At 40.9% G+C, this 13,400-nt stretch overlaps 1 protein-coding gene across 9 annotated transcripts in view; it reads right to left on the bottom strand.

Moving 5' to 3' along the window:
• Positions 1–12,712, bottom strand: part of CELF2 (CUGBP, Elav-like family member 2) — a 342,086-nt gene extending 329,374 nt beyond the window's left edge. For 4 of the 9 annotated variants that reach the window (XM_015569971.1, XM_015569972.1, XM_015569973.1 and 1 more), the window contains exon 1: positions 12,536–12,712. In XM_015569971.1, coding sequence (XP_015425457.1) covers positions 12,536–12,588 — 53 coding nt within the window. In that variant the 5' untranslated portion in view covers positions 12,589–12,712. Of the gene's footprint in view, positions 1–12,061; positions 12,204–12,535 lie in introns of those variants that run through there. The other 5 variants (XM_015569974.1, XM_015569977.1, XM_015569978.1 and 2 more) reach the window with 3 other exon arrangements.
• Positions 12,713–13,400: the final 688 nt, after the last annotated feature.

Below are 13,400 nucleotides of genomic sequence, written 5' to 3'. Positions count from 1 at the left end.
GAGCTCTCCTCTCCGCCACCCAAAATTAGGGTTACCATGTAAAATAAGTGCAATATTTGGGACATACTTTTACTAAACGATTCCTGTTTCCCTGAAGTCTAAATTTAATTGGACATGCTGCTTTTGTTTTCCTAAATCTGGCAACCCTACCCCAAATACCTTGTTTCCAAATGCCATGATAAAAATTGAAAGCCTGAGTGAAGAGGTAAAATGGTGGAAGGTGCTGCCTCCTACTGGTGGAATGTGGCAACACCGACCAGGCCAGCAATGCTGTGTACCCAAAGGTGGCTTTCTTAAAAAGCGCCGCCGCTTAACCCCTGAGGGCCCGCCCGGGGGAGGGACCTGCCCCAGGCAGGCGGCTGGGGCTGCTGAGCTCACCGGCTTTAAAAATAGCCCGACTTTTCCTAGGGTCCCAGAGCATCTAGAGATACTCAGCGCTCGGAGTCTGCCCTGTTCCTCTTAATTCCCCGTTTCCAGGCGCTGGCAAGAGGCCCAAGAAGCGCTGCTAGGTTTCGTGCCACTGTGTGGCCAAAGCCTAGTTCACGGGCCGGTCAAAGCCATATCCCAAAGTCACCGGAGACAGGATTATCCCAAAGGTTTGCATGCTCTCGGTGTGATACACTTGTCTGTGTGTGAATGAACCAAAATAACTGAAATAGGATTCGTGGTTTAGCCGAAGTAAATATCTCAGAAATGGCCCAAGTGACATTCCGGGACTTATCTCAGAGCTTTAAGGAGAAAGACGAATCAATCTCTGTACAGTTATGATTCCTTTTGTAGCATCTTGAAAACACGAAGAATTATAAAGGAATGGAAATAAGAAACAGTAATAAATCATGTTTTCTTTTAAAAAGATAAATCATGAATTTGCCAGTTCCTAGTATTTAATACAAGGATTAAAAAAGCAACAGTGACTTCATGGAACAGTGTTAGGTCTACATGGCCACGAAGCTTAAATACCCATTTCAGATTTGTGACTGACTTACTGATAGGAATTGAGAAAAATGACAAGACACTTACAAATAAATAGAAGCAGGTGAGTTTGATTTTCCCAGGTGATTTGCTAAAATTCTTGAAAGATAAATGATGTATAATGGTGGCATTCTAATTTAGCATTCTCATTATTGTTTTATTGTTTGGTTATTTGGATGAAACTGAACTTTTCACAACGTCACAAGTATGTAAAACTACTTCATGGACTAATTCAAAGCAACCTTATAAATCGCAGAGCTCACGTTAATAGTTTGCCTCTTGGTAATCACGGTAGCCAGGGGGTTAAACAATTTAGTCACGTGTAAATGTACTGCTTGTAGCTAAATGTATCAGACATCACAATATGGGGGAAAAATATTTTTTTCTCACCAATTTCTTGTGTGGTAATGAGAATTGACCATCTTTAGAGGTTATGAAGGAAAATAGATATGTATATACCAATTTAAATTTACATAGCAATTTAAATCCAGGCTTGATGCATTGAGCAATATAGAGTAACAGGCCTGGAGTATTCAATTAAGGGCAAACATACATAATTCACTCCGTTTCCTTCTTCAGCTGAACAGTGTATCTGGCTTTTGACCAAGATAATTCCAATTCCAAGAGCATTGAATGTAAAGCTAGGACTAACCTTCATTTGAAAGCATTGCCTTTCTGAGGAACCAGGTCTAGATTCTTAAGGAATTGAAAAGCGGGTGCAATAAAATGAATTTGTACATTCAAAATGCCCAAACTTTTCCTAATAATACTAGGTTACATTTATCCTTCCCTCAGCTACTGCAGGCTACCTTTAAAATTTTAAGAATTCTGTCGGTCTTTCAATGATTTTAATAATTAGCTGGATAAATGAGACAAACCTTGACAGTTCTTGGTTGTCTACCCATTATTTACATAAATCCCAAATGTAAATAATGAGCTGACTATGTAATAAATTTATTTTAAAATGAATGAACAGAAGCAGAGCACAACTGCATTGATCAAAAGAAAAAATATTTTCAAATCAGCTCTGGAATAAAGCTCCATCTATGTCTACATTCCATAAGGTAGAAAAGGCTTCATTAACATGTACACTTCTGAAATATTTATTTTCCCCTTAATTGCATGTGAATTAGTTGGGAGAAGCTGTAGGGAAGCCCTCTTACTGACTTAAGCCTTCTCAGCAGTTTGTTAAATTCTTGCCTCCAATCCCTGGAGGCGATGGTGGATTCAAAGAAGCTTTTAATCATACTATAAGGAGGGTGAAGTAGTGTGTAAGTAGGTCATAGAGAAAGAATTACAAGTGCATAGGTTATTGCCTTATTCAACAGCTAGTGTACCAGAGTTTTCAAAGCACACTTGTTTTACCATTTAGAGTGAGAAGCAAAACTGGGGTCAAATATAAAAGATCACTCTTATGTGGGATACAGTGACGGCATGCGCCAAGGAAAGCTTATGGGATACGGTTGAGTTTAAATAGTTTGGCAGCCAAATACACAAGTAATGTAGCGAATGCACTTGATGTAGGTGCCAGGGAGAAACAAAACACACACACACACACACACACACACACACACACACCCATAGGGTTTTGTTTCCATGATATCAGCATATGTACACAAATTTCAAAGGTTTGAGCAGAAAACCAAAAACAAAACAAAAACCCAACCAAATACCACCTGATGAAAAACTTAAATTTTTCATTTCAATGCTTTGACAGAAGGCAAATATGTATATATCTGAATATAACTCAGCGGGGCCCCTTTTTAAATTTTCGCGCAGTAATGAGCCACCAGGTAGCATGTTTTGGCAGTTGGAGTTATTTGGCAGACAGCTCCACTGGGGGCTGTTGAACATTCGGGTTCAATGAAGCTATTTTATAGCCAAGGATCTTACTAACAGCAGTGAGAGAGGATGGGGCCATTAGCAGGCTCCTCTTGTGGATGCCACCTGGTTGGTGACACCATGAAGGACAGAGCTGTCGGGAACCATGACGTTCCTCATAGTTTTAGCTTCCTTGCAGAAAAACCTCAAGCTCTTCCCTAGGCCCATCCCCCTACCTTCCCTAATTGTCTCCTTTTTTTTTCTTCCTTTTTTTAATCAACTTGCTATTCATTTCCCAAACAAAAGGCAATTCAAGAATTGGAAGCTCTTCAAGGGAAAGTTTCTGAATGACCTCATTTTTATATGAGGCCTTCCAAGGCAGTGGGGTGCACTGTGCTGTTTCAGCAAACCCCTTTCCCCCTCATGCCTCAGCTCAAACTGAGTTTTGTCCAATGTCATTGTTTGAGCGCTGAATTATCACTGGCATTTTTTAAAAAAGAACAAAACCCTCAATAGAAACAGAATGCTAATAAATGCATTTGTACATGGAGGACACACTGCTTGAAATCAAACAGTCCTATTCCTGTCACCCCCCTCAATCAATGAGCCAGAATGCAGTCCCTCAACTACAGACCTTTCAGCATCTTTGTACATGTATATATGACAACTTAGAGACTTCTGTTTCATCTGTAGAATTTTCTTCTCCTGCAGACAACCCTGTCTATTTTATGACGAATCTCCATTAAAAAATATTCCTACACATAACTTTATGCATCGTAATCTCTTTAAAAGCAACCTATCAGCTACGTGACTATAGATGAACCAGCACTACTTTGTCTACTCAAAAAGCCACCTTCATAAAAGGGTTTTTCCCCTCCTCACTTCTGGCTCATCATTACAAACAAGAATCCAAAACGTCTTTCCTCTGTCCCATTTCCAAATTCAAATTTTATTAACATAGCTATTTGGTTTATGTTAAAAAAAAAAACACAAAAAAAAGCCCAGTGTGCTCAAAGCCATTTGGAGCAGGAAATAGAGGCCCTATAAGGGGATTTCCCATCATTTCCAGCCAATAAAATTGAAATCTGCATGAATTTTAAGTACCTGAGAGAGTATCTGACTTGGTGGCCATGGGATTGTTCTGGGTTTACCCAGTTTTATTAGCAACTTGGAAACAAACAAACAGATCCTTAAGTGAGACATTGTAAATATATATTTTCTTAGCTTCATAAAAGTATCATCTAAAAAATAAATACATCACCAATCATAAGTTCAAAATTATCGCCTTATTATCTCCCCCACACGCTTTTGAAACCTTCTGGAATGGAGATTTTATCACAGTCTGAAAACAACTTAAGTGAAATTAAATGCCAATAAAGATGAGATCGTTATTAAATTCATATTTTACATTTTTACGGGAATTTTAAATAGTCACTCTCCCTTGAGAACAGCTGCTACTGGCTTTTTGCAATATTGTATTTTTCTGAATCTGTTTTTAATAGAGCAAAAACACATACTGTTGAATTTATCTCCCCTCTGAAGAGGCCCTCAACCTGAAGATCATTCTTTGCATACATACCTTCTGGCTCTCAAATGCGGTGCCCTTCTAGGGTTTTCAGAAGCTTCCATTCCAAGGGGATGAAAGGTTAACACTGGGGATCTGACAGACCCAGAGCCCAGCCAGCTCATCACTTCCCTCTCTAACTTGCTTTTCCTTTTTCCTTCTTTCTCCATTACACCGCTGCTGCCTTCTTTGTTCCCCCCACCCTAGGCTTTCTCTTTTCTCTCGCTCTCTCTCTCAAATGGAAGCCAGACAATACCAGAAGCTTCCCTCTACAGCTGGTGTCTGAAGAGGCAGGTGACTACAAAAGTGAAATGAGTTGTTGTGGGCTGCTTATCTGCCAGAAAAATCAAGTTTGCCTTAGCCTTGACCAAGGCTGATTTCCGACCTAGGAACAGCTGTCTCTGGAGTTGGGCTTCCTTCCAGACAAGGGGTGGGAGGGGGAGGCTGTACGATTGTGTCCCATGAAGTGAGTAAGTCGGATGTGAAAATTGGGAAGGAGAATGGAGAAAGGATGGGGAGACAAACAAGGCTTGTCTGTCCAGCATGGCGATTTGTACACAAAGGCACCCAGGAAAGAAAAACAACACAAAACTCTGAAGGAATGCTTCAGTAGCCTCTTGAAGATGCCGAGATTTGTCAGACGATCCCAGGCACCCTTATCTGGTGCCAGGCTGGCGGTAGGAACAACATTTATACCTATCAGAATGAGGGTTTTAGTTCTTGGCAATCTGCCCTTCAACACTCCCACCCCCACAAAAGGTTTTCCCCAACTGGCCCAAAGTTCTCATCTTACTGTCACGTGTTGTTAAATTTAAAAAGGAGAAATGGTTGCTTGATGGAGGACAACAGCTGAGTGGCAGCAGCTGGGTGGGATATAGTAGCAGGCAAAATACTAGGTCCAGAGAGAAACCAGCAACAGGTGGGTGTGAAAGAAAGAGCAATGGAAGTTTTAGCCTAAGGGGGAGGAGGGTTGCCCTAGAGTCCACTGGTCGGCAAACTCTTTAGTCAACAGAGCCAACTATCAACAATACAACGATTGAAATTTCTTTTGAGAGCCCAATTTTTTAAACTTAAACTATATAGGTAGGTACATTGTTATTAACTTAATTAGGGTACTCCTAAGGCTTAGGAAGAGCCACACTCAAGGGGCCAAAGAGCTGCAGTTTGCCGACTGCGGCCCTAGGCAGCCCTTGACAAGAATCACAATATCAACTAGAGAGGAAATCTCTGCAGGCATGACAGCCCCATTTGCCTGAATGTCTCTCCTTTCCCTGAACAAATGAATTAGAGTGAGGATTAGAGAGCAAAAGCCTGGGGTTCTGCAAAACAAAATGCATGAATCTACTTTATCCACGCTGATGACAGAGCCCCATCAAAGAGCTTCTGGTGACGAGGATCAGAAGTCATCTGATACGGCGCATGCAGACTAGACTCTTTAAGGCAAATGCTGCTTTCAAACTGAGTGAAAAAGATTATACAATTTAAGAACCACACCTGTTGCATTCTGCATGTGATTCTGCCACAGAGTTGATGGACGCTGGGAACGCCATTTAATTTTCTGATTCCTCGCTAGACCTTTGTCAGATGGGTGGCCCTCATTTCCTTGTAGGGATGACTGGCTGGAAAATCAACACCTACCATGATCCTCAGATAAGAAGTACAATGTGTTAGCCTAATTATTCCCATCGCAATTATATAACCAAGCTATTAATGTGACATGGAGGTTGAAAATACATTAAGGTTTTGAGCACAGGAAATTTATTCTTTTCCCTAGAATATGGTTCAAATCTCTAGCCATTTTTAGCTTATGATAGAGGTTTTCAAAAGATCCCAAGTGGCTTTTTATTTAAGCTTGCTTTTGATGCTAATTCCCATGAAGTCCATTAGGAAAAAAAAAGATTTTGTGTCCCTTTCTCTTAAAAACAAACAAACAAAAAACCTAACTAAATTCTTCATGGAAAAGTGGTGTAGCTACCTACCCAAGCTAAGTGGAATGTATTCTCTCATCTTGTCTCTACTGCTGAGTATAAACCTTTGTGTTACCCAATCACTTAGTTTCCCCATACTCTCTGGAGGCTAATAGCTACATTTGTCCTATTTCATAGGAATGTGGCAAGGTTAGAGAGAAGGAGAGATGTGAATGACATTGAGAATCTGAAAAAGAAAGGTGACGAGGCTGAAGATTTTGTTTTGCTCTTTTCAATAGAAAGATAAGACCAAGGTGTTCTAAGAACATCTTCCCTCTCCTCCTCACTCATCGGTCGTTCAAGGCCTAGTTCAATGTCCCCCTCCTCGGCATTACACCACTTGATACTTGCTTACCCACTGCTCTGTCTCACAATTGCTGTGAGCTTCTTGATGGCTGAGGCTCTGTCCTATATTGAGCATAATATGTCTTTATTGCCAGATTGGTTATGATCCCAGCATGACATATTTTGGCCATGCATACAGATAAAAAGTCATGTTTCAACTTCATAAAGCTTTAAAGCACTCCATTATTCCTTCCGACATTTGTTCCCATTATACAGATTAAAGCCTGAGAAAAGTGAGGCTTAGGACGCTTTAATTCAAAGACCTCATGAACAAGCCGGGACACAGAGGGGAGTTGTGGGCAGAACTCAGAAGCAAAACACTGCTGAGATTTTGTTCGCTTTCTTTTCCCTTTCTGACTTCACAGCTTACTCAGTGTCAAAACCAGGAGGTGAGGTGTGTACCAATCAAAGTCCACAGTGGGCATGCAGGCCCAGAGGAAGACTTGACTTTTATGTGTCAAATATCCAATTGTTATACTTTCAAGTTGGCCAAGGAAAGAGTTGTTTGAGCCCTGAGTTAGAATCCCTTCCACTACAAGCTGTGTCTCTAGGCCTCCTACTTTACCTTTCTCGAGCCCAGTTTGTTCAGCTTTAAAATGGGAATAACAGACCTCTTGGATATATGTAAGAATTAAATTAGAAAAGATAAAAGAAACCACCTCGTATAGTGCCAGGCATAGAGTCGATGGTTAATAAATTTTGATGTTATTTCGTACCTCTAATCATAACACTCACACCCTCCAATCTTTGTTTAAACCTGGAACTGGCAAGTGGGAAGGAAGAGAAAGCCAGTCTCAATGTTATTGTTCTATAGCATTAGAGTTTCCGCTGACACTTCGACATCTGAGACCAACAATCTAAACCAGAGCAAAGAGGACAATTCTGGTTGATGGAGAGTAGGCACTGGGGCTTGGAATGAGGTCTCCACCCCTTTTTATCAAGTCAGTTTCCAAAGAGAAGGTCAAAGGCATCCTAACTGCTGCCACCAGGAACTCATGCCAACCACCCCCAACTCAGTGCACTTTTCATTTACAGAAGCGCTTCTTAAATCACCTCTGAATGAGCAGCGAGCCGTCTCACAGAATCCAGAAGAGAGCTGGGGTCCCAGACCAAGATACTAACAAAGGAATACCATGACAAAGACAACCACATTGCAAGGCCCTTGAATTACCGAGATGCGCAGCACCCCGGGAGGGTGAGAAGCAACGGATCCATGTCTGCATCAGGCACAGCTGTGCCCATTCTAGTCTGTTCACACGCCAGCTAGAAGCCAGCAATGCCATCCATAGGTTTCAGCAGAGTTTTACGGACTGCAGCTGCCACCTTTCTCAAGACAGGCATTTAAAAAGCCCCGGACAGCTCTTCTTGGCCAAGACAACAAAGCGGGTTGAACAGAATGATTTTACAGGAAAATTCTAGTGTTTCTTTTGCTCCGAGGGCATGTTGGCAAGTCCTGCTTCATAAACTCCAGTGATTCATCACAGTCCTAAGCAGCCAGTCATGGGCGGTTCAACTTGGAATGGGCTGAGGTGGCCGCTTGAGCTGTCCTGGTAATACCTGTCACTCTGGGCCACTGTCATCCTCTCCCCACAAATGCCAGTTCCCATTAACTCTGATGGCCTTGACATACACGGAAATGGGCTTGGGATGAGTCCCACAGGGAGGAGAATGCTACAGAGAAGACAAACATACCTGTGCACGATAATCCTTAAAGATAATCACGTGAAGCAGAAGACTGCGTTTGGGAACCAAGTGTACCTCATCGCAAGTCAGGGTTAACCACACACACACACACACACACACACACACTCTCTCTCTCTCTCTCTCTCTCTCTCTCTCTCTCTCTCTCTTACAAGTATGCCTGGCTTCCATCTCAGCCCAATCTCTGTAGATTGGTGTCACGTGATCAGAAAGGTGCTGCAGCTCTAGGACACTTCATTTCCAGCCTTAATGGGCTACAACATTAAAACCTCACATATGCTTTCCTTCCTCTGACACCCTCTTCCCCATGTCCCTTAAGGAAAATGCCACAGGTTTTAATCCTCTCCAAACCACTGCCACCTCATCTTTCCTACGGAAAAAAAAAAGTCACTGTGAGTTCAGAAAATTCCCAAAGCCAATAAACATTACAGAAGCAATCAATAGTTTTATGAAAGGGGAAATCCCCAGGAATCACCAAACCGTAGAAAGAAATTCAGGAAGGCTAATAAGGATGATCGAAGGCATGATTGCAAAGGAATAGACTGTACTTGTTACTGTTTGAAGAGGTGCAGAAAGATGCTATGGATCTGGGCGAGATGCCACTAAACAAGCGGCAGTTCCAATGACTTTTACAGAAATCTCTACACAAGGACCTAAATTGGAGATTTCTAATTTCCTCACTGCCACGATCACACCAAATCAGGTGTGCTTCACCTCTGCGAACACTGACCCCCGAGTCGGAGCAATCCTTCCCACACAGCTCTCTTCCTTTCGCATCCTGCCTTTCTTTTCATCAACCTGGGTATTTCCAGGGCTCTGAGCAATGAACTTCCCATCAGCCACATTCTCACCTAATTAACCCCCCTGATTACAATAATTAGTATTGATTCACTCTTGGAATGACTTCCTACCTATTCAAGCACAATCTGTACTTGCTATAAAGTTCCAGATATGCATATTAATCAAATGTTCTTCTTTGATTTTCAGTCCCAGAAGAATATTTTGCTATTGTATACACGACTGTTAAAAAAAAGAGAGAGAGAGAGAAAATGGTGAGGTTTTATTTTAACAAATAAAGGGATACCAATACATGGAGGTTACAGATCTCAGCCTGTGGCCTGCTGAGCATGGCTACGTGGGTATTCCGGAGGCTTGTGTGTGAAGGGTGCACTGGTCACTCTATTGAAAGAAGCCATTTTCCCGGCTTGAATCTTTTGCTATTTCTTTTCTGCAAGTCCTGGCTTAGAATGAAAATGTACTTTGACATTTCTTTAGGTCACTACGGAGGGGGATCACCACACTGATGGCAAGATACAGATTACACATCTTGTTACTGTTGTGAACAGAGATGCAGACAAGTTTGCCAACTTTAGGCAATCTCCTACCTTCCCCAGCAGGCTAACGGAAAAGAGAATATGGATGTGGAATGCTGAAAAGGGGATCTCAAGACCACCTAGAAATCCAAGTGAATAGATCTCAGGGAAATAATTATAATTTAGTCAAAAATTCAACATGGAGGTTCCCAAGGTATCTCTTTATTTCAGTGTGCTACTGACAGGCAGCTAAGGAGCACAGGGGGCTATTTTTCTTCCAAACCACAAAAAAATTTGCTTTGCAACCTTTGCTTTGGAATAAAAATTTCCCATGAAAGCAGCATCTAGGTGTGCTGGTAACCGTGGGCCAGCTTCAGTTATAAAGCTTCACCAATTACCTTTTATGAGCTCATCCTAAAAGCAATTATTGGCATACCTGATGGAGTGAGCAGTTCAGATCCCATTGGGAGTAAGAGAACATAATAAGTACGCATTTAAAATCCATTCTATTCACAATGGATAACTTTAAAAATATCATTATACTGCAGATACGTTTGGGTCCACACAGGCTCTGAAAGTATTGTCCATAGAAAAATCTATACTTAAGAAGGCATTTTTTTTTAGCCTGTAACATTAATTTAAATTATTCTGAGTTAAGTATTTCACAACATTTCAACTTAAGTTTAATAAATTAAAATGTAAGTCCAAACTCTAAAAAACAGTTACTATTTCATAACTGTGTTTTCATAAAGAATACATCTTGTTCCTTTTTTACCGGTATTTTCACTAATTTAAACCACAATATAATCTAAGAGGAAATCATTGTAACTAAATATCTTTAAATTTTGCCCTTTAAAATGACTCTCCTTCTGTTTTTAAAAATTAGGTCCTTAATCTCTCTCCATAAATTTACTGATATTTTTCAAAATATTGCTCTGGCATAAGCAGCTAAATAAAACAAAACATTAAAATGTTAGGTAAAAAAAAAATATTATTTACAGAAACCAATCTCAATGTGATGATTGTCATGTGAATAAATTACCATTTAATATTATTTTTTAAATATATTTTTATTAATTTCAGAAAGGAAGGAAGAGGGAGAGAGAGATAGAAACATCCATGATAGAGAGAGAATCATGAATCGGCTGCCTCCTGCAAGTCCCCCCCTGGGGATCAAGCCCACAACCCAGGCATGTGCCCTTGACCGGAATTGAACCTGGGACCTTTCAGTTCACAGGCTGACGCTCTATCCACTGAGCCAAACTGGCCAGGGCACCATTTAATATTATAAGGTCCATTCTTTTATATATATTTTGAGAATAAAAGCGATTTTAATATTATGAGAAGTTCAAAACAGATTTTTCCATTTTCTCTTTTTGAGGTCTCACTGTTTTCACATTAGAAATAGATGCTTATGTCACAAAAAGAAAAAAAAAATTGAGGATGTATGTGAGAAATGTTTGCCCTTCATGGAAATGCATTTTTATGAGCACATAACCATATATCAGAAATCAATATGTTCCACAGAGACCTTTAACTTAACAGGCTATATAATAATAGTTTGTGACCAAAATAATAAGGGCAAAAGTTCTCACTTATCTTTGAATTTCTAAACCATTTCTCTATTTGTATGCCAAAAGAGGAGATCAAGTTTAAAAATTATAATTTACTTCAACACAGAAATATTTCTCTTAACTTCTTTCTTGCTACATTCTGTAAGCCCACCAAATAGACAAATTTTAAATCCCCAAGCATAAATACTGTAGAGGCATGTTGATAACAAGGTATTTGCCAGAATGATAATGGTATTACAAGCAGTCTCAATCAATACATTTCTTTCTGTAGTTAACAGAGAGGTAAGCAATAAATCTTTAACTTAATCCAACCAACATAGCTGCAAAATGCAAAAAGCTCTATGAACGGCAGATATTAAATTTTTTAAAAGCACAAGACCACAAACAAGCAGTACCAAATGCTATTCATTCCGTATAGTCTATACAAACAAGATTATAGCAGATAAAAAGGGCGTTGAGAAAGAAAAAGAAAAAAAAAGGGCCCAGACATGCATTAAGCTAGTTTGACAGCTCCATTGTTCAACGGGTCCCATTGTCAAACCCAAAGATGTATTCAGTGCTACAATGTCTGCTCGCAAATAAACAAAAGACTACATTTTTCAAAGCAGGATGCCAAATCTCTCATAATTCTTTCTCTGCTTCCCAAAAGGTCAGTGGTGGCTCATTCTTGGTAGGCGATAGAACCTCAACACAGATACAGGAAACAAATATTTGTTTTCAATACATAGGGACCCAGGACGCCATGCATGAACAGAGGTCTTTAAAAGGTACACATTTTGGCAAACAGGATAAAGTGATCCAAACCTGGTAACACAGAAGGACTATCTAGGTAGGCTAAGTCCAGATTAGAGCGGTATTTGGAACGTAAGTCTAATATGGGGTCTCTTTAGCTCCTTTTTCGGTCATTACTCCATGCAGAGTGCATAATAAGGAAAGAGGCTTAGGCATTGCAAAGGAAAAGACAAACCAAGAGCCAGATTCGGAGCCTTTAAAATGAGCCACTGGCCACTCACAAATCGCAGGGAGCAAAAACATGATATGCTTTCAAAAGGCAACTCCTGCAAATAGAACTCGCACGCAGCAGTCCTTGTCCTTTCTCTCGCTTGCTCTCTCTTTCTCCCAATCTCTTGGTCTCAATTTTGTTTCCCTCTCTCTCTTCCTCTCTCTCTAGATTTTTTCCCCCCTCTTCTAAGATACTTGCTTCAGAGCAGGATTATTGTTTCAACCAGTTCTGGAAACGAGAAAAGGACACATTAAAACAAAGGCCACCGAACATACCTTAAAAGCAGCTCCTCATTTCTCATAGTAACAGCGGATTTGGGACAGCGCATGCTTTCTGCACTGAGACACTGATAGTCTCAACAAAGCCAGTTCAGAAGTGCGCTCAAACATCAATGCCACAGTAGCTGTTCACTAATGCGCGCTCTCTCTCCCTCCCTCCCTCCCTCTCTCTCTCTCTCTCTCTCTCTCTCTCTCTCTCTTGCCCCACTCTCTTCTCTAGTCAAATTCTGAATGGTGGAGCAAAGGGGCTCCTGCAGACTCACTAAGTAGAAATAATCCTCTCTGACAAGTTACGTTGTCTAGGCATATTTTTACATTAATACACTGCACTGCCTATAGGGGTCTTGTTTGTATTCACTCAGGCCTGCCTGGTGCTAGTTCTCCTAATTACCATCTTAAAAATTTGGAAAGGAAAATAAGGGACTCGTTTACCTTGCTCCTCTACATTTAATAGCAAAGCCAAGTTCACGTTTTCTTTTTGCTCTCAGCTACCAGCAAGCAACACGGATGACTAAGAGAAGATTTGGATCAGTTGTTGTGCTGGAAAAGATTTTTGCTTCTTTTTTTTTTTTCCGGGACACGGAATTCACAGTTGGATTCATCAATTCCTCTGCTCTTGTCCTCAGGAAGAGTGACAAGGTCAAGACCCTTAGCCCCACCCTGGGTCGTGGATGCGGAGGACAGGGACTGGGGACCTGGGAAATATTTTAACTCTGTGGGCACCAGAGTTCCTGCCGATCGGAGCCATGATTGACCTGATGCAGGGCATCTAAACGAGGAAGGCAATGCAAAGATTGTTTGGTCACACTGAAGTCCTGCCTGGCACTGGAGCATCTGCCTCAAAAGACCAACTCGGCGCTCT

This window comes from Myotis davidii, unplaced genomic scaffold (genome assembly GCF_000327345.1).
Source record: "Myotis davidii unplaced genomic scaffold, ASM32734v1 scaffold226, whole genome shotgun sequence".
NCBI lineage: Eukaryota > Metazoa > Chordata > Mammalia > Chiroptera > Vespertilionidae > Myotis > Myotis davidii.
This window is presented reverse-complemented; position numbering and strand designations above follow the sequence as displayed.